The 26,789-nt window shown below is 44.2% G+C and overlaps 1 protein-coding gene across 3 annotated transcripts in view; it reads right to left on the bottom strand.

The window, feature by feature from the left end:
• The window catches only part of LOC138472085 (tyrosine-protein phosphatase non-receptor type 11-like), a 532,490-nt gene that overhangs the window by 170,094 nt on the left and 335,607 nt on the right, over nt 1-26,789 (bottom strand). For all 3 annotated transcript variants that reach the window (XM_069610075.1, XM_069610076.1, XM_069610077.1), the window contains exon 6: nt 20,308-20,421. In XM_069610075.1, the coding sequence (XP_069466176.1) occupies nt 20,308-20,421 (114 nt within the window). The remainder of the gene's footprint in view (nt 1-20,307; nt 20,422-26,789) is intronic.

Genomic DNA, 26,789 nt, shown 5'->3' with positions numbered 1-26,789 from the left:
ATTTTGTCTAAGAGTTTGAGCAAAAACTGTACTGTCGTTATTTGCCGGTAGTTAGTGGGCACAGTGGGGTCTAGCATATTTTTTTATTTCTTTTGGAGTGGGGTGACCCAGGCTTCTTTAATGCTGGCTGGCACCAAATTAAAGTTGAAGGATGCATTAACAAAATTGGTTATAATAGGTGTGAGGGTATGGGCGCATGATTTGACTACTTGTGCTGGGATGGTGTCTCCTTTAAAATTTGAGGCTTTGAGTTTAGTAATAGTGTCAAGCACTAGTTCTTGGGTAACTGGGGTGAAGTAAAATAGTGGGTTGGTATTTTCGTTGGATTTCGTGATAGGGTTGCTGGTAGCTGGTTTATCAGCAAATAGTTGCCTTTTTGATATTTTATATTGCAGAAATAAAACAATCTTAGCAGCTGGGGCATCTTGAATGGTGGTACACCATTCTTTACTGGAGTTGGCAGGGGCTGAGGCTGGGGTGGGGTTTTCCAGTTCTCTCAGGATCGAGAAAAGTTCTTTGGAGTCTGACGCAGCGTTACTGATTCGAGTATTCTATGCATTGGCTTTAAGGGTGATGATGGCAGTTTTGTAGATTTTGTTTGCTGCCTGGAAGGCAGTCTCAGACTCGGTGGTGAGATGTCTTCTATGGGTATGTTCAAGAGCACGTTTAGTTCTCTTTAGTAATACTAGGTCTCTGTTGAACCAGAAACAGGTTTGTTTATTGGCGCGTCACATTTTAGTGGTTAGTGGCGCTACCACATTGATGGTGGAGGTGAGACATTTATGGTAGGAGTCTGCAAGAGTACAGGGGTTGTCACTAGAAATTGATAGTGTCTAGCAATTTAGTAAGTATGGGGGCAAAATTATCAGGTGTGAACCTATGCATGTTTCTAGTTTCTTAAGTGTTTGTTACATTAGTTTTGAGGGGGCATGGTTCTTCAGAGAAGAGAGTGAACTTCCTGCTGTGGTGGTCAGTCCAGTCTAGGGGTGAGATCAAATCAATGGTTATGGCAGTGTTGAGGGAGAGGATCCAATCTAGTGTTTGTTCTCCCGTTAATGTGGGTGGGAGCATTCACCAGTTGTGTGAAGTTCATTTCCTTAAGTGAACAGTGTAGGGCTTCTGCTTTGGGGTCTTGGATGTCATTAAATCCTAGATTCATGTTTTCAAGGATAATGCATTTGGTTTTGGGTTTGATTAGTGGAGCTAATAACAAACGAATGTCTACTTAAGGATGGCTGTTGGAGTTAGGTGATCTGTAGACCACATGAGGTTAATCGTGGGTAAACGCGAGAGAAGTGGAGACTCTGAGGGACCCTACTGAAGGGCTGGTTTGCTATGTGCACGGTTACCACATGAAAGGTCTAGTAGGCGTATGCAAGGGCTGATGTAAGCTACTCGCAGAGGTTGTGGGAGCTGGTTATGTTTTTCAATAGAGTTCAGTGAAATTCAGTGAAGTTGAATTACTTTATACTTTATAATATAGGTAGGGCAACAGGAGTACCCGCCCTTACTTGGGTCGTCTTTCACCTAATGCATCCCCAAAATGGGGATGTTTTAAGTTTTATTTCCACTGTTTTTTCACAATACTTGTATCTGTTTGTTGAGGATTTACAGCAATATGTTCTATAGATATCCAGTGCTGTCCTTGGTTTCCAACTATGTGGGTGTGTTGTCAATCGAGGAAAGGTTGACTATGGTATCACGAAGAGAGGAGGATGGTCCCAATAAGTCTATTGCACTGTTTGGCAAAGTGGTGGGCAATTAGAGGAAACAGCAAACAACAGAATGGGAATGGGGACCGCAAAATTGTTTTGTTGAACGTGCAGGGCTTTAACTACCAAAGGAAACGGAAGAGTGTATTGGCTAAGCTGGCAGATGAAAGCGGATATAGCATTGCTCCAAGAAACTCACCTCCTGCAGGAGTATTGGCCACAACGGTGCTCCAAATGTTTCCACATCAATACTATGCCTCCATGTCCACCATGAGGGCGGGAGTTACAATACTGTTTAATCAGTCCTTCATTTATAAGAAGTTGGGGGAGATTTGGGATACCCAAAATAGGTTTCTTGGTCTTTACTGTTTGTCTGGGAGAGAAAGAGCAGACCGTCCTTTCCATATATGGCCCAAATCAGGGTCAAGAAGATTTGAATTGTGTTTCCTTGCATTGCCCAATTCCAAAAAGGAGGCCTGAATGTGGGCGGGGATTTTAACGTCGTACTTCATGGGGGCTGGATAGATCAGGTACAACTGGGGAGCCAGTGTTGACTGCGACAGTGCTGTTAGGCAGGCGATGGATAATCTACAGCCCCTAGACATAAGGAGGCCTCAACATCCCCAAGACCGAAATTACACACATTTTTCTCACATCCACCATAGCTTTTATAGACTGGACTATTTCCTGGTTTCCCAATCGCTCGTTCTTGCAATTACTGCATCTGCCATAGAACTAGTAGTTGTCTCTGATCATGCCTAGATTACGATTCAGTTCGATACATATGCTCCACAAACAAAGAGCTACCATATGGAAAGTGAATTACTCACTCTTGGCAGATGTAGCGTATCGCGCCTCAACTTCAGAAAAGATCTTATATTTTCAAGAAAATACAACGGACGACATCCCAGAAACCTTTTTTGGGATGCCGTTACGCCCATGGAGAGGTAAATTCATAGGTTTAGCCTCTGCAAAGAAACTTATACTGATGGCTAGACGGACAGAAGTAAAAGGTATGGTACAAGAGTTGGACATGCAGCACAAGAGGGATGGGTCATGTAGAAGCTACAGGCGACGACAGGTGGCAAGAGCTGAATTAAAAGCATTGTGGCCAAGACATCTCTCATAAAATGCTTCAGACCAAACAGTTTTACTTTAGTGCCTCCAACAAAGCGTCACATTTTCTGGAATACAAATTGAAAGCCCAACATGCTAGTAATACTATAAAAAGGCTTTGAGATGATGGGTGCTGACTTCATGATGACTAACATACCAAAATGAACATCGTAACTAAATACTACACAGATGCATTTAGGGTAGACGATTTAAATGGTTCTACTCAAGGGAATGAGTCCAGGAGGCTCACCTCCCTAAGATCTCAGAGGTGGACAGGCAGGCTCCGGGCCTGATGGTTTCTAAGCCCTATTTTATAAGACCTCAGAGGTACTTACCGCCCCAGCAGCTCACTCTTTTCAACAGCTTTGCAGACACGGTGATTATACCTACGATGAGGGAATATCTATCAACTCTGCTAAGCAAACCAGGCAAGATTTGACCAATAGTTCTTCATATTGACCCATACCGGACCTCAACTAAGATGCCCACATTTTTTCTAACATTTTGGCTATCAGGTTAGCAGCTATTCTACCAAGAATGATTCTAAAAGATCTAACAGGATTTATTCCTGGGTGACAATCACAAGATAATGTCCGGAGGGCAATAGACGTAATTTAATGAGTAAGGCAAAGTAATAGGGAATTAGCTGTGTTGTTGATTGAAACAGAGAAAGCGTTTGACAGAAAAGACTGGTCCTATCTATCTGAGGTGTTGAAAGGGTTTGGATTTAGACCTAGATTCATTAAAAGAGTGCAGACTAATTTTGGGCAACCATAAAGATCAAATTCAATGGTGACATTTCCGGCCCACTACACGTGGGACTCGACAAGGTTGCCCACTCTCCCCCCTCTTATTTGCTCTATCTATGGAGCCACTGGCATGCAAAGTGTGATCAACTGGGGATATTCAGGGAATTGAAATTGCTGGCTGCACTGTATGCCGACGACTATCTTTTTTTCCATGCACGATTCACAGACCACCTTACTTCACATAGTTTCCTTGTTAGAGTCATTTCACCAGGCCTCTGGGTTTAAGACTGATTTCACAAAATCGACTATACTTAATGTTTCAGAGGGGCCTTGCACAGAACGTGGCCTGAAAGAAGCATTCACATTTACGTGGACCTCGGAAAAGCTGAACTACCTGGCGGTCCACCTTACATCAGAGTATGGCCAGCTGTACTATATCAATATTCCGGGTCACATTTCCATGTTAAATCAGACTTCATACGATGGGGTAAAAACAGATATTTCATGGTTTAGCAGAATAGCAGCGGTTAAAATGGCCCTAGTACCAAAGCGATTATACATCTTTCAAGGACTCCTTATTTTGATTCCAAAAAAGCTAATACGGGATTCCAGGCCCAAATCTTCAAGTTCATTTGGGTAGGAACACTTTCCAGGGTTTCCAGGCACATGGCGATGGCAGCATGAGAGAGGGGAGGTCTGGGGGCAGCCAGATATTTAAAGCTATTTATATGCAGCGCAATTGGCTTTTCTCTTGGATAGCAAAAGGATGGATCATACGCCGAAGCACTGGATCGAAATAGAACACTGTGGGAATCCCCTTAGATGACTGGTGCAGGGGTTCGCCCAGGACAAGAAGCAAGGGGGTTCGTTCTTCCAACTATGAGGGTGACATTGGATTACAGGGGAAAGGGCAGCATAAAAGGTATTCAGGGACACATTTCCAATCCCCTCTCACACCGATATGGAATTCATGGGAATTCCTCCCAGGGAGACAGACATGGACCTTTAGCCGGTGGCCAGAAGGAGAACTAGAGAGGTTATGGCAACTATTTGAGGAGGGACCACGTTTGAAAATTGCAAACAGATGTTCATGGTGGGGATGCAGACATGTATGGCTACATTCAGCTCAAGCATTGGGTAGCTATGACTAAGGTCGTGCGACAAGCCAAGAAAGAAACTACACAGCTATAAGACATATTTTTAGCCCCCCACCCTCCTGTAGTTAAAGTTTCCTCACTTAATGCAAGCCGATTTAAACCTCTGCACTCTTACAAGATAAAGTGGGAGGATGATGTGGGTTCCCAGATAGATGAACTGGCATGGTATAATATATTGACAAGAGCGGGGAAGTCCTCCAGATGCATATAACTAAAAGAAAATAGTTTCAAACTAATGTATAAATGGTATCACACCACAGAGCTACTTCATAGGATGAACACGACGACCCCCCCATGCCCCCGGATGCTGGAGGTGGGCACACTCTAAGCACACTATTTCATATCTGGTGGTCATGCACCCTTATTCTGTCATATTGGAAGGAAGTGCTTGCACAAATTAAAATAATCAGTGCAGTAGACTTACCGATTGACCCTTTTGTTGGTGGTACTGCTGGGAGATGGAGATCAGGACAGACCATGCAAACTGGGGGCAACATCCTCTTCTGGTGGCTGCTCGAGTGGTAGTTGCAATGTGTAAAACTGAAGCAGCTTGAAACGGGGAATGCCAAAATACCTTGAAGAATGTGGTCCATTCATCAATTTTGTAAGCCACAATAATTATACAGGAGTGCACCATAAACCTCAGTATTTGATGTTTTTCACATTGATATAGCAATCAGAACGCGATTATGGTTTACTGTTTGGCATATGTACACAAGCTTGTTCAGTTATGAACTTACAACATCTCTTTGCTGTTGACTCCCATTTGCGCGTGGTTAGCAATATGTAGTCATTCTATGAAGATTGAATGTACAGGAGATGCTTAGTTGATGGTATTGATCACTATTATTGTAATGATGATCCTTGTGTTCATCATCTTCAATAAAACACGAACTGCACGAAGATTCTCGTGTCGTGAAACTAGCACAGAGTGGGAAAACCTGCACAAAGTGTCTTGTAACACTAAACGAAACCAAAATGGGAATGAAACACCACGCTCTGCGAAAAAGCACACAAACACGGGCAATATTTTAGTGGCGGCAGAACTGTAATGTTGATTTCGTGCAATGGGCGAAAGCAGATTCCCGTGCGGGCAGACATTTTTGCTCACCCTGACAGATTGTGTTTCCAAGGCAGCTTTGGAGATGAAGATAAAATGGTGTAGTGTTGGATGTGTGAGAGGCTCTCGACGTGCTCGCGCTATCCTGGAAAATATGAAGACAATTATCTGGGAGTGTCTATAGTACAGCAGATAAGTATTCTGATCTGAGCGGAAGAAATGGCCTAGTCTGACAACAGGACATGTAAAAATGTGAATTTCAAACGTGGTCTTCTTTGGAAGCCTCCCATTGATGTTACGAGGTTTACAACATCTGTGGATGCACAGTGGTGGCTCGTCAATAATGGGCGGCAGTGTGGCAACCCACTGAGGAGCAAACACGGGCCACTCATACACAATGGGGAACTGGCCGGTCATCCACTACAGAGGTGCAAAACCTGTAGCGAAAAACACAGAGCGATACCTTAGATACATGAAGCCACTGGGGATGTGCTACGGGCTGGCTTTGTAAGGGGAGCATAGTTTCCCTTGGCCTGCAGTGCCATAGCCATGCATACCAATTGTTAGGAAAGATGTTCCTTTTGTAACTTTTCCTCCATAGTTTCCTAAGGGACCCCATTCGTTTTGCTGTTTTTTATCCTGTCCAGACTTTTTGAAGGGAAGGAATGCCTTCAGCATCCCTTCTCTTGACTTTTTCGCACCTTCAGACTATCAGTACTGGGAAACTATATTTCCCTTTTGCATTCTTGTATTTTTTACATTGTACACAGCACCTTATACAGTGCAGTGCAATAGGGATACGTTTGTATCACCCTAGCCTTTTACACAAAGGATTTATGGTTACTTTATATAAGCTGGAGGCAGCAGTCACATTTCTACAATTTTTGCATTATTTTTGGTGTGCACACTCATGGTTACAGTGTAAGGCTACTAAACGTGGCTGGTACCCTAAAATGGTCGTGCCCTAAGATTCTTGCTTTTTTTTGGGCCATATTGTAGGTTGGCCTTCTTCCTGCCTGCTCAGGTCAGGAAAATCCTTATAAGGTCATGTACTTGCCAGGGAAGCTGTGGCTTTCTTGGGCTAGTGAGCGAGTGGGTGAGTGTGTCTTGGATAAAAGGAAGACACTTGCAGCTATTCTTCAGATCTATGTTCGAGCCAGGTATCCATAGAAGAAGAGCAGACCGCTGAAGATCTGAAAGCAACTTCTGAAGTGGCCCAGCATCCCTTCCAGGTTCCCTCCCAGAGAAGCCCTTCTCTTGCTTGATCCTTGAAAACCCTGAATGGTGCATCAGCACTTGGACAATTGGGACCAACTAGTCGCAACGCCTTCGAGGATCAAGGCTTTCGGCAGCATCCCTGGACTGCGCAGTGGACAAAACCAGCTCACTCGTAGGCTACCTCGCCAAAAGCATCATCATTCTGCATTCAAGTCCAGTACTTTGGTGGTCACCAGCTTGTACAAAAAGTCACTTTCTTCTCGAATTTCAGCTTCCCACCTTCAAGGGAACCTCTCCTTGAGCAGCTGCTGTGATCGCGACTGGAAGGACGCCTGTTGTCGCCTGCAAACAGTGATTGTTGCTAGACCTCACCTTCCTTCATTCATTCCGTGAAGAATCCTAGGGAGTCTTAATTTGTGCATTCTGTATTTCTACTCCTATAGGGGTTGCATCTTTCATTTTTATATGACTGGAAAAATCCTCTAACATGCAACTCCTGGGCAGCTCTCACCAGAACAAATGGCGGAAGACTGAGCTCTCAGCGACCCTCATCCAATTCCCAAAGACATTTGGGAAAATCGGAATCATAGGTTTGCATCCTTCTTAAAGAGTATACTAGTGCGAAACATTGTGTTGGACCCTGTGACTTTTGGGCACAAGGCCACATTCATCTTAGGGTTTGGACTTCCCAAGTTAAGATATTGTTCTTGTGATTGGTTCCCATCCTTTACTGCATCTAGCCTGCTTACCTACATTGCTTAAGTTATCTGATGTCTATTATGAATGCAGATCAGATAGCTCAGCGGGTCGAGGGCTCGCTGCTGTGATTGGTTGTACCTGCAGGTCGCAATGTCGAATCCTGGCAAGGCCAACTCAGCCTTTCATCCTTCCGAGGTCGATAAAGGAGTACCAACTTCGGTTGGGATGACTAATGTATGTAAATATATTCCATGTACAGTGCTTGGGCGTAAGCGTTATATATTAATAACAAATCATTACGTTAACCTGAAGGTGATTATGTATATTTGTAATAGAGAGTATTACGTGATGGTACTAGCTACTAGCTTCATTTTTCAGTGCGTTCTAAAGCCTTAAATAACTATTTTTATAACCAACTGTCTAGATTTAAATATTGCGTGGACTCGTTGAGGTCTCTCAACCCCACTCACACTCTCCTGAAACTAAGCCTCGACTGCTCATCCACCTAGCTTGATTGGGTTTTGGTTAACGTTTAAGAGCTCCCCGTTCATCTTAACGATGCCTTTTAGGCCTCCGAAAATCGGTCCACCAGGTCAGATTCTAGTAATCCATCTCAACACCAACCAAAAGTACATAATGCCAGGGCGTTTTGCTTCCCCAGCTTTGCATGGCCAATTGGATATTTAGGCTGGGGTCCTGCAGTCCCAAAGGTTTGAGGGGGCCCACTTATGAGCATCCCTGCAAAGTAAGCAGGCCTGGGGTGGGAAGATGGTGTCTTCTTGGCTCCACTGTGCATGTCAGAAATCAGGAAGGTGGTGATGATTGACTGACAAACTCTCCCTTCATCCTGGTTCTCGTTTGCGGGGTGCACAGGGGCCAGAGGGCCATCAAAGCATAGTGGGGGGCAGTGGGGAAGTCTTAAGCTGGAGCAGAGGATTCCTACAGGCAAGGAGATAAAAATGCTTTGTATATGTATGCACACATGCGTGGGGTTGTGTCGATGTCAATGCATTTTTGAATGTGGGAGAGTGAAAGAAAGTGCAGTGTGCATGCTCTAGCGTGTGGATGCGCATGTGTGGGCTAGGGCTGGAGAATGGCAGGAGGTGCTTGGAGAGGGAAGTCTGGAGCCTACGGCTGGGCAATATATCAAGTTTTAGAGATAGATCGATATATTTTCTAAATCGATACAGGATGAGACTATTGTTAACCTTGAGATCTATACATGTATACACACACTATTAAATATACTACAATATGTTATTTACATTTTGATAGTGAGCCGTGTGTATTCTCAAACAGGAAGAGGAACCTGGTATTTGCACTTTATTTTGATCAATGTCTTGTAAGTAAAGGTGTTTGTGACATCTTGCATGTAGTTCGCGGCTTACAACTGAGCATTTAACACACAAACAATATCGAGATATATATATTGTTTATCGCCATTCAGCCCACAAATATCGAGATACGACGGTCCATATCGCCCAGCCCTAGTATGTAGTTCACCTAACTGAAAGCTTAATATTTTTTACTGCCATTATGGGTAAAACCAACATGCAGTCTTACTTGGGCTACCGGCCTACACTGGTGCACTCAGCATGTGCATGTTCTTATTGTATAATTACTGGCATTACAAGCAAAGCATAGAGGTATGCACTTGTGGTGCAATAATGCCATGAATTCCTGCAGCCAGCAAGGACAGGCTTTTATTTTCTGATATCAGAATCGAAGCATATATTGTGAGCAAAGGCATCCGGAAAATGCTCCAGCGCGCTGTTGACCTGGCAACTATTGATATTTTCATTTGTTACCCAACAAAACTGGACTTTTTACCCAATATGTTCACAGAAAGTGCTGTAAAATGCACCATGTTAGCCAATTATTTAAAAAGATTTATTAGGGAGAATTCCACCCACTCACCTCTGTTTGGTTGGGCTCCCCAGCTATGCTTTGTCGCTCTGTTCCCTGTTAATTCGCCGAAAAAAATTACTTTGAGGTAATTTACTTAGAGATGTTACTACCATTTCTTTTTCATCAGGGTGTCCCACTCCCCTACCCCCATTTCCTCTTCACTACCACACCTATCCAAAACCCCTACCGAGCCCCTTATTAGCCCTTAACCTAACCTAAATATACATATTTCAAAGTAATGCGAAGTAATTAATGCCTTCTAAGTAAATTACTTCGAAATAATGTTATGCGTTTAAGCAGCATACCTGTCGCTCACGCACATTCATGGTATATGTGATGCGTATGCCCCTCCAAATATAAAGAAATACATTAAAAAAAAAATACTACAAAAAAAAAAAAAATCACCAGCCGACTGCACCCGTGTTGCATAAGTGCGGCTGTTCCTGCAGAAGAAAACGGCAGAGCCCTGCCACCTGCTGGTCGTAAGCGGCAACCACTTGCCTAGCAAACTGCCTGCTCACCAGACATTGAGGCCAAAATTGTAAGGGCGAAAAGGAAACACCTGCCCATTCTTTGATTTCCGCGACGTGCCTTGTGGCTGCTGAGCCTTCTTCCTGCAGCGCTGTCAAAAGAGAAGGGGTGGAGTGGGGCATGAACAGAGACCTGGCAACCCTGCTCTCCCGATTCCGCGCGCCGCTCTGCTGGGTTTCTCTTTGAAAGATGCAGCATATACAGCACGCTATTTTCCCCATCTTCCTCCGAGGATAAGAAGGGCCTTGACATGCTATTAAAATGCACACAAAGTGATCCTTTTGACTACTTTTTAAGCCGGCGTCTGACGAATGTGGGGTGTAATTTGAAAGCAAAAGACACTATTAGGAATGGACAGAGGCCAGTATCGTTTGATCAGTTTCCTTCGGCGTATGTTTACCTTGGTATTGAAATAAGGGGCAGCTGTTTATGTGGGGGGTCGCGGTGGCGTTTGTGTCCATAGAATGTGGTTAGCATGCTGCATGCCTGATTTGATACTGCCACTAAGGTTAGCGGCATGACATCTGCTGGTGCAATTCCCTGTGAAGAGTGGAAAGAGTTTGAAAGGTTATTTGTTAATAGCAGACATAGATATACTAAGATGGTGGGAAAAATTGATGCGTTGCTGCATTGTTTGGGGGATGAGTGGGCACGACTCCGAAAGAAAAAGAAAACAAAAAAAGTGGGTGGTGGACACTGACGTACGTAATAGAAAGTAACGTCACATGAAGTGAACATACCCTAAAGAGCAATTTGCAAATTGCATTCTACCGGTCTTTCCCAATTCTAGAGTGCGTACAGGACAAATGAACATTTACTAAGAGAACATGTTTTCTCATGACATTGCTGCTGGCTAAGTACAACATACTCCCCTTTTACGTGGGAGAATCTGTAACGCCTGCCCTGTATAACAGCATTGGGCGTGGGTTCGAATCCCGGCCTCGCCGCACTGCAGTCCTTAAACACACATGGCGGACGCCGTGAGCGTCCACGCGCATGTTCCCTTCGCTTGTGCACTGGGCGCCCTATGCTCTTTCACTTTGCCTCCAATTTCACAAGTGGACTTCGGTCCGAAGTTGCTGTTCTTCCACAGCACCAAATTATACATTCCAACCGCAGTAGTGGCAGTTTGCGCTAATGCTACGGTTAAAGCACCCAGACATTGAATTTCTCTTCCGCTTATGCATGCCCTCAGTCTCTTTAAGGTCCCCTAAACTCACAAATATATAGAAGTACCACCATTAAAAAAAATGTATTAAAGTTCAAAGTAAGTGACTATATTGTGTGGAATCCTGGAGAGAAGACCCCGCTCAAAAAAGGCTGGTAAACACTGGCCTAGAAAGAGGGAAATCGTGGGACAAGATGCTGAATGATTTGGAGTCTTCTGGAGAATTGAAAGGGAACGCCTTTTTTCCCGCACCCATAGCAGTGGGGGGCAAGCAGGGATGAAATGGAAACCAAAAGACGCCCTGGAATTAAGTGGACCCATGCTACACATTTTCAGCAAGCCCAACCCTTTTCCTATGGTAACATTTGGAAATACCACACAAAAATAGGCCCAGGGTGCAGAGGCCTACCAGGAACTCTCCAGAGTTCCCTGTAGATCAGCCCACCCCAGGAGGCAAGGCAAAGAGAGCCAGACCCCGAGACTCTGCATGTCCCACCCCGTTGCACACCGCTCTGCTGCTTCCAAGCTAGGTTCACGCTATATGAAACCTACCGCATACATTCATGCCCGACTGAAGGACGGAGAAGAAAATATTTCATGAGCATTAAAGATCAGTTGTCACTAACCAGAAAGCGCTCTTCAGGGCGGTCACAGAAAGTTCTTACTCCGCTACAAGCTACGCTTTCTCCCCTCTGAGATGCTTTTTCATTCAAGATGCACTTCTTTCAGGCGGATATTGCAGCTTTGCAGATTCAATAGTACCCTTCTGATTTTTGCACCTGAGCAAATTCTTGCCTCTGATTGGGAACCAGTGGTGGTGGGAGTCAGATCATCCGATGATGGTGCCTGCTTGCTGCGTGGTCATTTTTGTCTCCTTGCCCGGCTGCCACTTGTCCTTATCCCTAGTGGCTGTGTACCATGCCAATCAAACAGCCTTTTGCAGTAAGAACCTTTTGAGTTTTCTTGCTGTCCGTTTGGTCCTTGTGGGATTTTCTTCATTTTGCGAGTGTGTTAGGTCAACCGGCGGTGATGTTTGATGTGCTGCGCATGTATAGATTGCTAACCCAAATCAATTCAGGTGGTTTGGGATTTTGTACAATTTTTCCTTGAGTGTTTATTCCCAACATTCATTCTGGTGGGTCTTTGTTTTTTAGGTGGAGGCCCGATCGTTCAAAGGGGATGCCTTTATTCAATATTTTTTTGGGCTGTATGAGAACTTACCTAACCATCTCAAAAGAAAACATCACCCATCAAATCCTGAACTTTTTCCACCCAGGATGTATAAAACGCACACCGCAGAAACCATTTCCTGAGACAACTTATGATTCAGTTGCCAATCCTGAGAAAAATAAAGAAGATCACTCCGTCTGCATCTGTGCTTGCCACACCACGTACATGAACAGCCAAGACGAACTATCTTGAATTGCCATGAGACATTACGAATACGTTTGAGTGGCTCCCTGCCTTTTCAATTCAAACATTGCAGTGCTGTTGTCTGGATGCACTTGCATCACCTTATCTTGGAGAAGAGGAAGAAAATAACTCCTGCGCAGAAAATATTTAGTTCCACCTTGCGCAGGAACCAGACATTGTGGCCATTATAAGGTGTTCATGTCCTTCCTGACCTTAAAGCAGAGGACCAAGGCAGTTACTTCACTGGTAATCAAGACTGGACTATGCCAAAAATCTTTTCCTTGGATGGCCAGAATAACTACTCAGACTACATGACAGCTAGATTGGTAGCAAGTGTGAGAAAATTCGAACACTGCATGCTGGCAAACCACACAACTCATTGGCACCCAATCAAAAAGAGGATCCACTTCAAAACTCTATGCTTTACTGACTGCATCCAACTATGAAGAATCCTGGACTCCATCAGAAGGAAACTAACACTACATACTACTGGGAACACCCGATCCACCAACGATGCACAAGTAACTTTACCAACGTTCACTCAGAAACCGTATTGAGAGTCCTTCTCCCTCCTACTTACCGAAATCTGGAATGTAATCCCCACAGACCTACATTCAGAAGTAGACCACCTAGCCTACGGAGAATATCTAAAGACCTGGCTATATGATTTTCTAAAACAGGAGACCATAACCATATCCAACTACGGACCTCAACCTTGATACAATGAAATGTGCCACTAAAGTATGGAAACTACCGGGAACCCACATACAACCAGTCGATAAAGACCATCATACAGCAAACTCAATTGCTTTGAATGATGCCACACCACAGAAGTATTTGAAATAATACATCTGCAAACATTTAACAAACCATCCTAATCACTTCTTTGGTTGTGCATACTACCATACTCCCGGAGTGTGCTCAACATCTCTCTCTCACTATTCAAAGCTTTTGTCTACTCACTTACTATTCTCAACAGACTCCCCTCTAAAATATTCTACCACCTTACACAACACACATCCCCAACAGATGGCTGAACACAGGACTAGCCTTTACCACATAAGCATTAATTAAACTATGACCAAGTTCTCCTCTGTAGCCCCTTTACACTTCTCCCCTTTCTGCAGGTAACCTTATCCAAACATTTGAGCCTTTCAGAACCTGGGCTCTCTTATTATGCATAGCGTATTTCCAAGTGCCTATGCCAAACCCATAAGGTACTTCCGACATTAACTATTCAACATCACAAGCTTTTCATATGTGCCCATCCCACTATCTGAATAACAGCCACCCCTCCTTCTCTTAGAAAGCCACGTTGGGAGAGGGCTTAAAGTCTTGACAAGCTGCAGAATACGAAACGTTCCTGGTGATACTTTAGAGTCTCTAGTCTTTAAGATGTAGTAAGATTAAACTAATGTTGGAGACCCTGTTTAGGACTTGCTAATTGGACACAAGCAGCAGCTTGAGTCGGAGGGAGGGGGGGGGTATCCTGGTCACCTCTATGTGCACTCAACGCTCTGGAGCGAATTTACAGATCAACGTAAGCAATACCTTTTGCCCACAGTACCTTAGGTTAGAAGAAAAGTTTGCGGCTGGATTCTCCTCTATGTGGCAGCGCTGAACCTGACCTCTGGATTCCTTGGTCTGACGAAAGGCAGGACAATGAACGGGATCTCTCCGCAGCAGTCTTGAGGGAGGACCTCTGGCACGGCTTTCAGCAACTTCTCTGGTCACTTTGCAGTTTTGGCACCTTTTCTGCAGCACCAACAAAGAACGCAATTCACCCCAACAATCTTTAGTGGGTCCTGAAGTCCTGCACTCTGAGGGCGACTTGGACAGGTCGGATTGTGTTCCTGGAGGTTCACCTGGAGCTCAGCAATGACTTGGATGTATTCAGCCTTTCCACAACGATGCACTTAATTTGGGTCAGAGGTCTCCTGGTATTGGGGTTCTGCAGCTCTGGAGAGGCGCAGTACCTCGGGAGATTGCTCTGACTAAAGTTTGTCTTGGGACTGGTTGTTCCCACCAATCAAAGGGAAGGAGTCACCCTCTTCGGAGTTGTTCTGTCACACAGGAAACACTGTCAGGACAGCAGTGGTTGCTTCGTGATGTTGCAAAGGGTCTGCAGGCGTCCCTGGTCGTCCTCTTCTTCAGTTACTTCAGTGTCCAGTGGTCGACTTGCCTTTCACCTTTGGAGCCTCACCTTTTATACAGTTCCAGCACACTCCTCTGCAATCTCTCAGAAATGTACAGAAAGGGGCAGGTGGCTTTCCAATCAGGACAGACAGACCTCCAGTAGGAGCTGGTTCAGGTAGACAAAGGGTAGGGGAGTGAAAAACTTCCCGCACTTCCTGCCTGCCCAGACACACTGGCGCTGAGGCAGGGACACCCAAGGGTCCCTGTCACAGCCATAACACACATAACACACATACCTCCCCCTCCCGGGTCGGTAGAAGAAGGGCTGACAAAGAACAACCACGTTAGTAATGGTGTAAAAAGAAAGGAGCCACCAAGTTAGTACTTGGGTGACCCTATTGTGCATAACCGGGGCTATGGACATAGCCTGTGGTAGAAAATTAAATTCACACAATAGTTGTTAGAACACGTCCACTGCCACCAGCCAGAACTAGGAGATTTTCTGTGCGACAAAAGTCACAGGAGAAGAGAGAAGGGGGATACTAAGTATCCCCTTGTCACTCTACATGAGGTGGTGTGTGTCAATCTCTCAGATTATGAAGTTTTGGGAGAGACACTAAGTGTCTATCTTAAGAACTGTAGTTACTCTAGGATATGGAAAAAATCTCAAAGGGGGACCCACAGGGTCCCCAGCAACACTGCCCATAAGGAGCTGTGCACTGCAATAGTAAAATACATATGCCTTAAAAGAGATATGGAGGAAAGTAGACGCCATTGGACATTAAATCACAAGGAACAGAGTTCCAAAAGACAGAGCCCATAAGAATGAATGAGTGGAAAAAGGCTCCACTCATTCAGGATTAAAGAAAAAGGTAGAAAAGTCCAGCAAAAAGTGCTGGGGGTCTCACTAAGAGGGGATGAATCATAAAATTGATAAATCTCCCTAACAGAGAACATACGGGAGGATCAGGGTGTGTTGGGTCCATTGAACATCTAGGAGATGCTGCACGCCTGACCCCAAAATGAGTGGGACTCGTCAAACATGAAAGCAAAAAGTTGTTGGTGGCGTGACAGGTCAAATTTTCTGGTTAACAGAAATATTAGCCGAAAAAGTGGTGGCCCTGAACAAAACCAAAGTGGCACTAGGCCCTCTGCCAGAAAATCTGGCCCCCCACTCCCAGTACAGCCCAAGCAAAAGTAAAAGGTAGACTCCACTCCGAAACACACTACGAGCCCAAGTCGCCGATGAACACAAGATCACTCCAAAGGTCTCCCATGAGAACCTTTACAAGAAGGTTACAGGTGACAAAGACCCCATTCCAACACCCCAGGTCTCAGTTCAGCCACAGAGCCTGTGAATTTCCATAAACTCAATGTAAACTGATCTCCGGGTAGTGGTCCCGACAGTAAAACCAAAGCCTTAATTATGCACTCTCTAACGCAATTCACCCCAACAATCTTTAGTTGTTGCTGAATGTGGAATGTTGAGAATAATTCAACAAATCCATCAACGTCATACACAATTCTCTTCATACCAACACACTCAAAAGGGAAGTGGGCCGCTTTTGCTGCACATTTGCTTGCCTTGTGCTGGATTCATTATTGTCCCTTGTAATAGCGTTTGCATTGCTAATGGTTGCCAGAGCTGGGCAGGCTTTTCTCCTTCTGAATACTCCAGCATTGACCCTTTCGCGCCATGTCCATAATGCATAATGCTGCTGCTTCAGAGCTTGTAATGTTGCAGCATCTACTGAAAGGACCAGCAATCATTCTAATGCCGATCCCTTGCCTGTGCCCCAGACAATATCACCTCACAGTTGGTCTAACAGGATTTTGCAACCTTCGGTTCCACACCAAAGCTTCATCTCCCTGGGGCAAGTGCCTGGCGACCTGCCCCGTACTCCGAGTGTGATGTCAAGTATTGTGTGTGATTGAAGTTATAGTGCCTCTTTGGATGCCAGTAAAGGGGAGTAGATTTCGCCAGGTCGAATCACATGGTGTGTAAAGACTAAGGGGGGGCTGCTCACTAAGGCCTGAAGCCCTGCACGGTCCATCGTAGAATTTAATATATGGCTCTAAAGCCCTGGAAGAAAAGTTTTGGTGAGCAAGAGGAAACATCCACATCTCTGTAACCTTATTTTCTTTGCAATGGATTTTCCCAAACGGAATCCACCCAACCCCACATAGGAGGGGTGCCTCAAACACGCAGATGTTTATTTTCTCTGAGCTTTGAGAACCAAATTCACTTGGTTTCCAATGCACCCCCTGCCACAAAGATGAAAGCTGTGCTATCCCTTGCCATGGTCCTCTTCCCAGCAGTGATGAACATCTGCATCCCCAAAACATGCCTCTGTACAGAAATCTCTGAAGCCCTCATCTAACCCTTGATGTCTGGCAAAATGATATATAAATCAAACCGCATAATCAGATAAAGGCTTGCATAACAAAGGAAAGCAAAAAAAATTGTCTAGAGGTGTAGACAATCACCTATCTAGCCATAGTCTGAAAAGTTGTAGTCACTGATTTGGAGAATAAAAGGATGACAGGGGCTCCTTTAAAAAGATTGGTTTAAAGAATCCACGCAAATTGATATCTGTAATTCAAAATTATCTGGATCATTTTTGAACTGAGACTCTGATATTTGATTACAGTTTGAGGCCAGGTGGCACATGAGTGGCGACATCTTCAATCTTTTGAAGGGGGACCACATGGATTCATGAAGCCATGAGACCACTTTGGAACCACCAAGCCAAGATATTGTGAAGGCTCGCAAATCTGAATGGAAAGCATCCAGCTTTTTAGTGAAAATACTTTGTCTACCATGTGGTTGACTTCCAGCAGCTATGGTACTAGGCAGGTATCACAGTCTGTACCCGCTCTCCTGGAGGGAGAAAGAGAGCGAAAGAGGGAGAAAGAGAGCGAAAGAAAGAAAGAGGGAGAAAGAGAGCGAAAGAAAGAAAGAGCGAGCGAGAGAGCGAGAGAACATACTGATGTAAAGAAGCAGATGACTGTGTGGTATAAAAACAAACAGGGCTCCTGGTGAGGTTCTCCTCAGATGAAGGTAACGGGGAGAACAGGAATAACAGAAGGCCCAGAGGGAATCCTCATCACTTAACAAAACCTTGTCTCAGTAGATTTCAAGAGGTGACGTTAAACCTGAAATGTCTAAACTTATAGCATTATGTCACAGAAGAACGATTGCTAAAAATCTAAATAAAGAGGGAAAAGAGCAATGAATTACAATACCCTGGGAAAGGGGGGGGGGGGGAATATTCTACACAAGAAGAATATTATATAAAAGAGAAGGAGTATGAGCCAGAGTTCAGAGGAACTAGGCAAGTATATGCAAAGTCAAGTAGAGCAGAACAAGCTGGACTATAATTGCCCAAGAGGGAAAGCCCATCAGGAAAATATTTCCAGGGGCACGTTAAAACCAGCAACTAAGAATATAGATCTTATAAAAGGTCTCTGAAAGTGATTCCTAAGGAGGAAAGAATAGTCAAGAGTCACAGAGACTGATTCAAGAAACAACAAGAGACTATTTGAAGATTAGGTATTAAGGAAGAATCCTATCGACTAGTACTAGAAGTAATAAAGAAATAGACATTTGCGCCCCTATACGAGAACAAACATGGCTAAATGACATGTTCTTTGGGAAGGTACCCACTCGAGAGTCCGGATCCCCACTTTAGCTCACTGTACCTTTCACAGAAGGGAAATATCCATTTGCACATCAGTCTTTTTCCCACCCACATGTGCAGTCCAGCACCGAAATGTTATGGCAATTCTCTTCCGAACAATAGTACCAACAGCAACCCCAGACACGTGTTTCAGCCTTGTTGGGCCTCAGTGAGGTGGAGTTGTGCAGTGAGCAAGGGGTCCACGTCAGGGTGACTAAACCCAAGTCCCTTAAACAATCAAAAAATAGTCTTAGGTTCAGTCTTAGGTTAAGTCACCCTAAGTTTCCTTGGGTCATCCAGACGTGGACCCCTTGCTCACTGTGCTCAGCTGAGAGGAGGTGGTCGAACAGATTGAGGTTGGCAGAAGAGAAAATTAGGAGGAGGAGGTTAGAAGGAAAGAGGGGGTTCGTGAAGAGGGACATCAGGAAGAGGTAACAAGAGTTAGTAGGAGGAGACGGCAGATCAGGCATCCTTCACTGTGAGCCGAGGTGCCAATTGACGATAGGAAGGTCAGAGGAGGTACAGCGAAGTAGAGAGAAGGAAGAGAGACAATGCTGCATATAAAAAACCAGTGGAGAGAAGGACGAGGAGCCTGGTGGCTACTTTCCCACAGCAATAAGCTGCTGTTGAATTGCCAGCTGGGGCATACACCAAGGCAGAGGTAGACCAGCGTTCAGGAACCCGCAAAACCCTTAATGAATGTTGGAGATGGGTGGGGCCAACCCATGCACCTCGGACTGATAAGATACATGGCTTGTAAAAACCCTGGAAAACCTGCAGCGAGGAGTGTGTCTCTGCTTTTGTTCCTACATTGCATGTCCCGATTATAAATAAATATCCTGTTTGCTGGATATTCCTCAAGTTCAGTTCGTCTGTGCATTCCACACTGCCATATGTCAACCATATTGAAGAGAACCACCAGACCTTACTGAGAGAAAATCTCAGATGCTGCCAGATCATGCTGCATGCCAGAGACAGCCTGGAACTTTTAAAAGAGGAAATTAAATACAAATATTTTTCGGGTAATTATTTATCCTCACACTTTCTGACTCCATGTATGCCATCATACCCATGTGTTAGAAGATCCAATCCCAAGGCAAGGAAACCAGTAAGAACACAAAGTCTCAATCAGGATCATAGTGGAAGAAAGGGAAACCAACTCAAGACACGCTAAGGAATTTTAAGACAATATGAATTTGGGAGCTGAATGGAGAGGGCGCTGAGATTCCTTAAGATGCCTAGGATTCAGATCCTGACCAGGCCTGGTGGAAGCCTTGAGATTGCCGAGTCTCACACCTTTGCGCTGGACCCTTTGACAAGCCTGATGATAGCCTGGATTCAAATCTATACTGAAGTTGTACACAGACTAATGAGAGCTGCAGACTGCAGTCTTCCTAACAATACAGAACCTGGGAAGAGGTTAGACAGCAATGAGACTCCAGAGTTCAATTGCGAACCCTCAATATTTAGAGACCAACAAGAGCCTTAAGACTGTAGAGTCTCACTATGGACTCAGAAAACCTTTTACACTGTTTAATAAAGAGGTAAATTGATTACTTTACTTTGTGTAGATTCACTGAGCAATTGTTCACACTACCGACAGAGAAGCCAAAAAAGGCTCCACACGCACTGCTACGGTCTAATCCTACAAGATTCATAGAACATGGACACATTATTGGTTCATATTCCCAAAGGCAGCAGTAAAGACTCATGTCAGGTATATACCATGTATAGAAGCGGTGCCTATAGGCTTCATTTACCTCAAATTCTTCCCAGAATCCCTGCTTGGCCTTTTCTGTATTGTCCGCCATCTTGTTCAACTCTTTGACTCGGTTTTCAATGTTTGCTGCATTGATCCTTGTGGTATTGAACGGCTAGAAACAACGTTAGAGAAAAATACAAATAAATATTTATGCAAAGATCATGCAGGGATGTAGGTCTTGTTATGGAGCAGATGAACACACATTTAAAAGCGATCTACAGTTCTAGGAAAGCACTAGCTGGTACCACAGGTATAAACATTTGGGTCAGGAAAAAGGATTGATCTTGGTCTAAATCCAACAGTGAACCGCAGGACTAGAGCAGGTTGGGTCCTTCTAGTGGCGCTAGACGACATGTGATCTCTGAATACCACTAGTGCATGGTAGGTGTACGGGGATGGAAAATCCTAATCCTGAAATGGCGAGTGCAGAAATGGGAGAAGTGCTTTCCTACAAATAACGAGGCAGGGCATGTAGTGTCCCAATACTGGCATTAGAACACATGTCTAGGTGAGGTGTGCCCTTTAGTTGATCAATAGAACGATAAAACAGAATTAAGGTTTCAAGGAGATTAGTTGTGGTTTTCAGGACAGACACGGATAAATGCCTAAAGGTGCAAACGTCATAACAGGGTGAAAAATCATAGTGAGTTAGGGTTTGCTCACTTATCTGGAATTCGAGCTGCTGGGAACTCTTGTTGTCTTGCCTTCCCTTTCCTTGACTGTGGTATGTGCATATTCTAAGATGTAAATGGTGGGCAGGATGTGGAAAAAGATAAAACTCCCATAGATACTGGGGTTTTATCTCAAAGTGCAAAGATGTTCTGGTCCATATAACAAAATGCAGGGAAAGTAACACTGGGTCTGGCTGGTAGCATAGCGGGATCCTGACAACTTGGAATTCAGCATTTCCTTTCTTTGGGTCTGAATGTGTGTCTCATAATAAAATTGAATTGTGATTGTCAGGAAGTGGGGTGGGGGCCGCGCAGATACAAATGCCTATAGGTGCTAGGCGTTAACCAAGAAATGAAAAGAAAGTTACCGATGCAGGAAGGGACAAACTAAAATATATTCAGCTATCCCATCCAATAGGGATATTTCTCTCCCTCTGATCTTTTGCCAAAGACCTAATATCTCGGGGATATAGCACCTGGTAAACTCCTTGACTCCAAAACTGCTTCAGGGATATTGCTCCCAGATAACCATTTGCACTCCTGCCAGGGGTATAGTGTCCATTTCACGTCTTGGATACTCCACCGCAGTCTCTCAAGATATAGCACCCAGCCTGCTCATTAGGCACATAGTGTCCAGCTCACTTCTTTCAGGTATACAAGATCACTTGGTAGCAGTGTGGGGTTTCCTGGCATCTTACCTCTATGATGTCTTGATCTCGTTCTCAAGATCATCAGCTTTCTGAGGTAAGCGAGACAGTAGGAGGATTCCTGACCGGACATAGAAATGGTCACATTTAAGGTGGAGAAAGGATTACAACCTACTATAGATGCTGACCATTTGAGGAACCATTAACTATTTATTTAAATGCTAATATCAGAACATATGCATAGATTGGAATTCGCCAGGGAAACAAAGGGGATATCATTTTGCTATACTAAATCATTTGAGATCTGAGAAGGAGCAGGCATTTATGTATTAGAAATTTTGAATACATATCGCAAGCACATCAAATAGCCTTGAAGACGACCAGCGGTTGAAACACGTGTCGGCTGGGCGCAATCAATAAGTATTGACTTAGTGTAATCAGGGAATGTGCATTTGAATTTTTACCAATACTGTAAATTAAGATGAGCGCAACACCCTGGAGAGCAAGTGTGTTCGTAGTCAAATAATAAAGCAGTGGCTATGTGCTATCAACATGGTCACATTGATTACATATGGCCACTGATTTATTATTTGATTATGTGATTAGTTTATGTTTTCAGGATTTTGAAAAAGAGAACATTCATCTGCCTTCCAAGGATCTTACCCAAGCCTTCAGATAAAGGGTGTGTAAGCCACTTAAACCCTACAAATTGGCAAATATTCCCCAAAAATAAAAATAGGGAGTAAAAATACTTCCAACTAAAAATAGGGAAAACACATGTAGAATATTGCGCCACTGCTTTCACCCTCAAACCTCCATGGATATGTTTGGACCAGTAGTGCATGTAGTACCACAGAAAGAAACTGCTATTTTACCTGCCTGATTGAAGAAGTAAGCCTGTATCTTTTAATGTGCATGAATAACTAAGTGCAAGAAAATAAATATTACAAAAACGTTTCAGTTAAAACATTTTTACTCGCTTTTAGAATACTTTCATTGGGAACTGGACTGAACATGTTTACTCACTAAAAAATAATTTTACTCCCAACTTTAAAAAAAATAGGTTGTAAAATACTCCCACTTCCAAATCTTATCTGCAGCCCTCAAAACTTCAAAGCATAGGGAAGCCAATAGCCTGGTACAGCAGGTTTAGGAAACGGCCAAACTCAACATTGATTATGTTGTTAAGCCAGAGAGTAGTACGGCCATGCTTCACGAAATAGAATTGAGTCCACACCAGACCAAGATGCTCTTGATGAACTAAAGCACCAAACCTCTATAAAAGGGTGCAAAAGTTAATTTGGCAGGAACCGGAAGGTAATCAGGAACAGGGGACCTCTTCCAACTGCATGGATGCTCACACATACCCACCAATATGTACACTCTCTCCTCTGCACCATAAAACAATCAAATGCAGCCAATCCCATTATTTATTTCGGCCTTCCTGTACCCATAATTATACACCACCATTCACACCTCAACGATCTTTAGAACACAGCTATCCCCCACAATAAAAATCGACCTTGCTGCACACAATCTCATATACCAGCACCACCTCCACTAGAATGCAGCTACCCCAAGACAATTTGTCCTAGCTGCACACATACTACTGGTCTCACACAACCTTCCCACTACTCCTAGCATTAGGATGCAGCTATCCACAACACATTTCGGTCTAGCTGCACACACTTCTTACCACCCTACTTTTTCCACTGACCTGGAATATGGTCCACAAGGGCATTCAACCCACAGCACATTGAGATCATACCAATGGTGAAAGGCGCTATACAAATGCCCAGTAACATAACATAGCAGCACTCTGTACTCTCAGATATCCTGGGCAAGTATCTGCGCAGGCCCCATTCAGTCAACAGTGAGGGTTGTTAGGAAATCAATTTTCTCGCTGGTGTAATCCTAGATCTTGGCTCTAAGGGTCATATATCTGCAAGGATTCCTGCAGGTACGTGTGACCCTATGGTGAAGGGTAATGCAAGTGTAATTGATCGCCATGTAATTCTAGCAGGTCTGGCTTCCTAGGTCACAAATGCCCAGTGGGCTTTCACCCAGAGTCTCCATTCCTCTGCATGCGGCCCTTGCCACTGACCCGATGTATAGTTAGTTGGGTTAGTATAGAAATGAACAGCGGTATGAGGCTTGCACAAACTCCCTATGTATACATAAAGCCTTATTCATATATATGCTTAATTAGTGGCAATTATAAATCATTGATGATTGCAAAATGATTCAATCTTCAGGTGTTGCAGACACGTGTTTCGACCATTGTAGTTCTTTTTCAATGTCTTCACTTCATTGTACCAATAGGGAAGGTACTGTGCTAATACGGACACTGCAAGAAAGGACTGGACAGAGGGTCAGTTCTGCCCTACTAAAGACACATCAGGGTTAGGGGAGGAGCAGTTCCAATGCAAACACTGCCGAATAGGGCATGAGGATTTACCATCCCAAGGGAGACTCAATATAAACACCCAAAAGTGTTGATTTAAAGGTTTGAATCATTCCTGATAACCATGGCTCTGCATCTATGCCTCTGGGTGGCACTGTCTGCAGACCAACTGGGTGGTGCAACCATTCAGCTGAAAGCACTCCATCACAAATCACCCTCTCCTTGTTGAAACCTGTGTTTCCAGAAAGATGGATTAATATTCTGCATGATCTCAGGAAAACGTGGCTGCCTAATCCAGAAACAGTCCATCATAGATGTGTGTGCCCGCAGGTTTCCAAAAGGAGAAATAAGTTCAAACGAATGTGATGCTCTGAAATATTTGGCAGTTACTGTGCGCTTTCATTTCTGTACAGAAACTCCTGGAGTTGGTCTATGCTGGCCCCTCTCCCAAAATCCATGCAAGACATTTGAACAAACCCCACTTGTGACTGGCTGTTTGCAGCCCAATCACAAGACTCCATCCTAGATTTCGTGGGTGCTAGTATGCTTGAAAGCTCCCGCACACTGAATCTCCCTTTTCAAGCAGAGTTCTAAATCCATTTTGAATCGCTCTCTGCATTGCTGATCATTCTAGCCTGTTACTTGCCAGTCACTGATCCCTGCTGCTTGCTCCATTTTCTGCAATCCTGTTTTGGAGGCACTGCCTTCCGTCCTCTGCATACAGCCAGTCTAATTTCTCCTTTCCTCTGTGTTTCGCTGCAGTATCCAGTCTCCTACCCCTGCCCTTGTGCTGAGTTCATGCCGTCTCCTTCCACGCTCCCCCAGGTCTATACAGTCAAGCTCTAACCTATACAGTGAGACTGCTTCGGTTTGTTCAATTCCACCTTAGTGCTGGTCCTAAATCCTATGCCCCCGCATCATAAAGCTCATGTGTTTCCAGCCCAGTCTACAGGCTTGCTTTAATTACTTCAATTCAGTCCCTTGCTACAGATTGTCAGTTACCTCATTCTACTCCCTTGATTCAGTATCCTGATTCAGTTAAATAATTCTAGTCCCTTGGTGCAGGTTTCCTTGCTCCTAGCTCGTGCATTCCTGTCCAGAATTCTTGAATTCATGAACCTTACTTCTCAGTCACTGGTTAGGGCTCTTAGTGCCTGGTAAGTGTTCTATAGTGTCCTCACCTGTGCCTCAGTGTATTCCTCGTCTCGGGAGGATAGCTCAAGGGCAACATGCTCGCCTTGGAAGCAAGACGACACGGAGCAACATAGGTTTGATCCCCGGGTGCGCGTTTAGAAACCTCTGGGTATTAAGTGCATTATAAATAACCTATCATATATCATATACAGAGATTGGTTCCTTTACACGGTGGCGGTAGGGGGGGGGTCTCTGGACCTACTTGTAGTCCATAGTGTATCATTTAACAGTGTGCCATTTTCTGTTTCACAAAACACATCCACTTTATGTTTCAGCTGAACCCATATATTGTGCAAGTATACTCCTTTTTTGTGCCTTGGGGTCCAGACAGACGCCACTCTTGCTGCTCATCTTTCCTGGGCTTGAGTATCTGGAAGCATAAATAGAAAAGAGCCCCCTTCGTTTCACTGGGTCCCTAGTGGGATTGCACATAGGCTAGTGAATGGTTTGGATCCCTTCTTGTTCACCATCTTGATCGCCTTTTGTGGTTTTCTTGGTCCTGGGAGCCTTGCCTGTTCTTCCTTCCTGTCCTCTCCTGCTCTATGTGCATACCTGCCCCTTTAGATCAGTACTGAAAAGTTTTCAATCCTTGTCAGTCCTCCCCTGCTGAGCCCCCTGACCACCAAAAGGAATTCCTCTGGGCAGCTGTCCATTTCATTGTTTTGGTGTGCATCTGCCACCACAGAATAGACCAACTAAATCAAATCACTCTTGACCTAATGGAATCCTTCCAGCCCAAACTGTGTTCAGAATGAATACCTTTTGCAGGATTTATCCAACAAAATCGAGAACCAAATTAATCCCCTTTCAGGCAAGATAACATTCATACGGGGCAATAAAGAAGGACAAGAGATCTGTATCCCTCCATGCTACATCGAGTTCTAGGTCTCCAGTCTGCATTTTTCCCCACTGTGGGTCGTCTTCCATGTGTCCACACTTCCCCAGACCCTTTACTTTTAGTGTATGCTTGTACCCTGTCCTTCTAGAACGTGTGCACATACTCTTGTCACCCCATTACCTCCTGCTCACATTCTAGCTATGGGACTACTCTCTGCTTGACTAATAAGTTTCCAAATCTTTTCTTCCTCCAGCCCTTCATGGTCTCATTTTTGTGGCTCGATTCTTCCCCTATTCTAGCTTTACATCTTGCCTCCTATGCTAGGTCTACCACACAAAATGTATTCCGCTTCACAGTACCCTCTTTAGTTCCTCCATCTCAGTTCACTGCTAAAACCTTGGCCTATTCAGCCTATATGCTCAGAGATTCAATTCTATTTATTTTCTTGTGTGTTTTTCAAACAAATCTGATGCCTGCTTACTATTGTACTTAATGAAGAAAATCTGAATTATCTCACTTGGATGGTTCCACCCTGCATCCGTTTTGGTCACCACCAGCCTATTTAAGTCTCCAATGTGTCTTGGGCCCTACAGTGCAACTTTAACCTGCATCATCTTTTTTCGTATGCCACGGCCTCTTCAATTTAATTCAATAAAGTTGAATTGGAAACGGATTCAATATGGCGTGGAGTTGAAATGGAAGGATTTTGATTGTTTATATTTACAA

Source organism: Ambystoma mexicanum, chromosome 8, assembly GCF_040938575.1.
Source record: "Ambystoma mexicanum isolate Mex_15411 chromosome 8, UKY_AmexF1_1, whole genome shotgun sequence".
Taxonomy (NCBI): domain Eukaryota; kingdom Metazoa; phylum Chordata; class Amphibia; order Caudata; family Ambystomatidae; genus Ambystoma; species Ambystoma mexicanum.
This window is presented reverse-complemented; position numbering and strand designations above follow the sequence as displayed.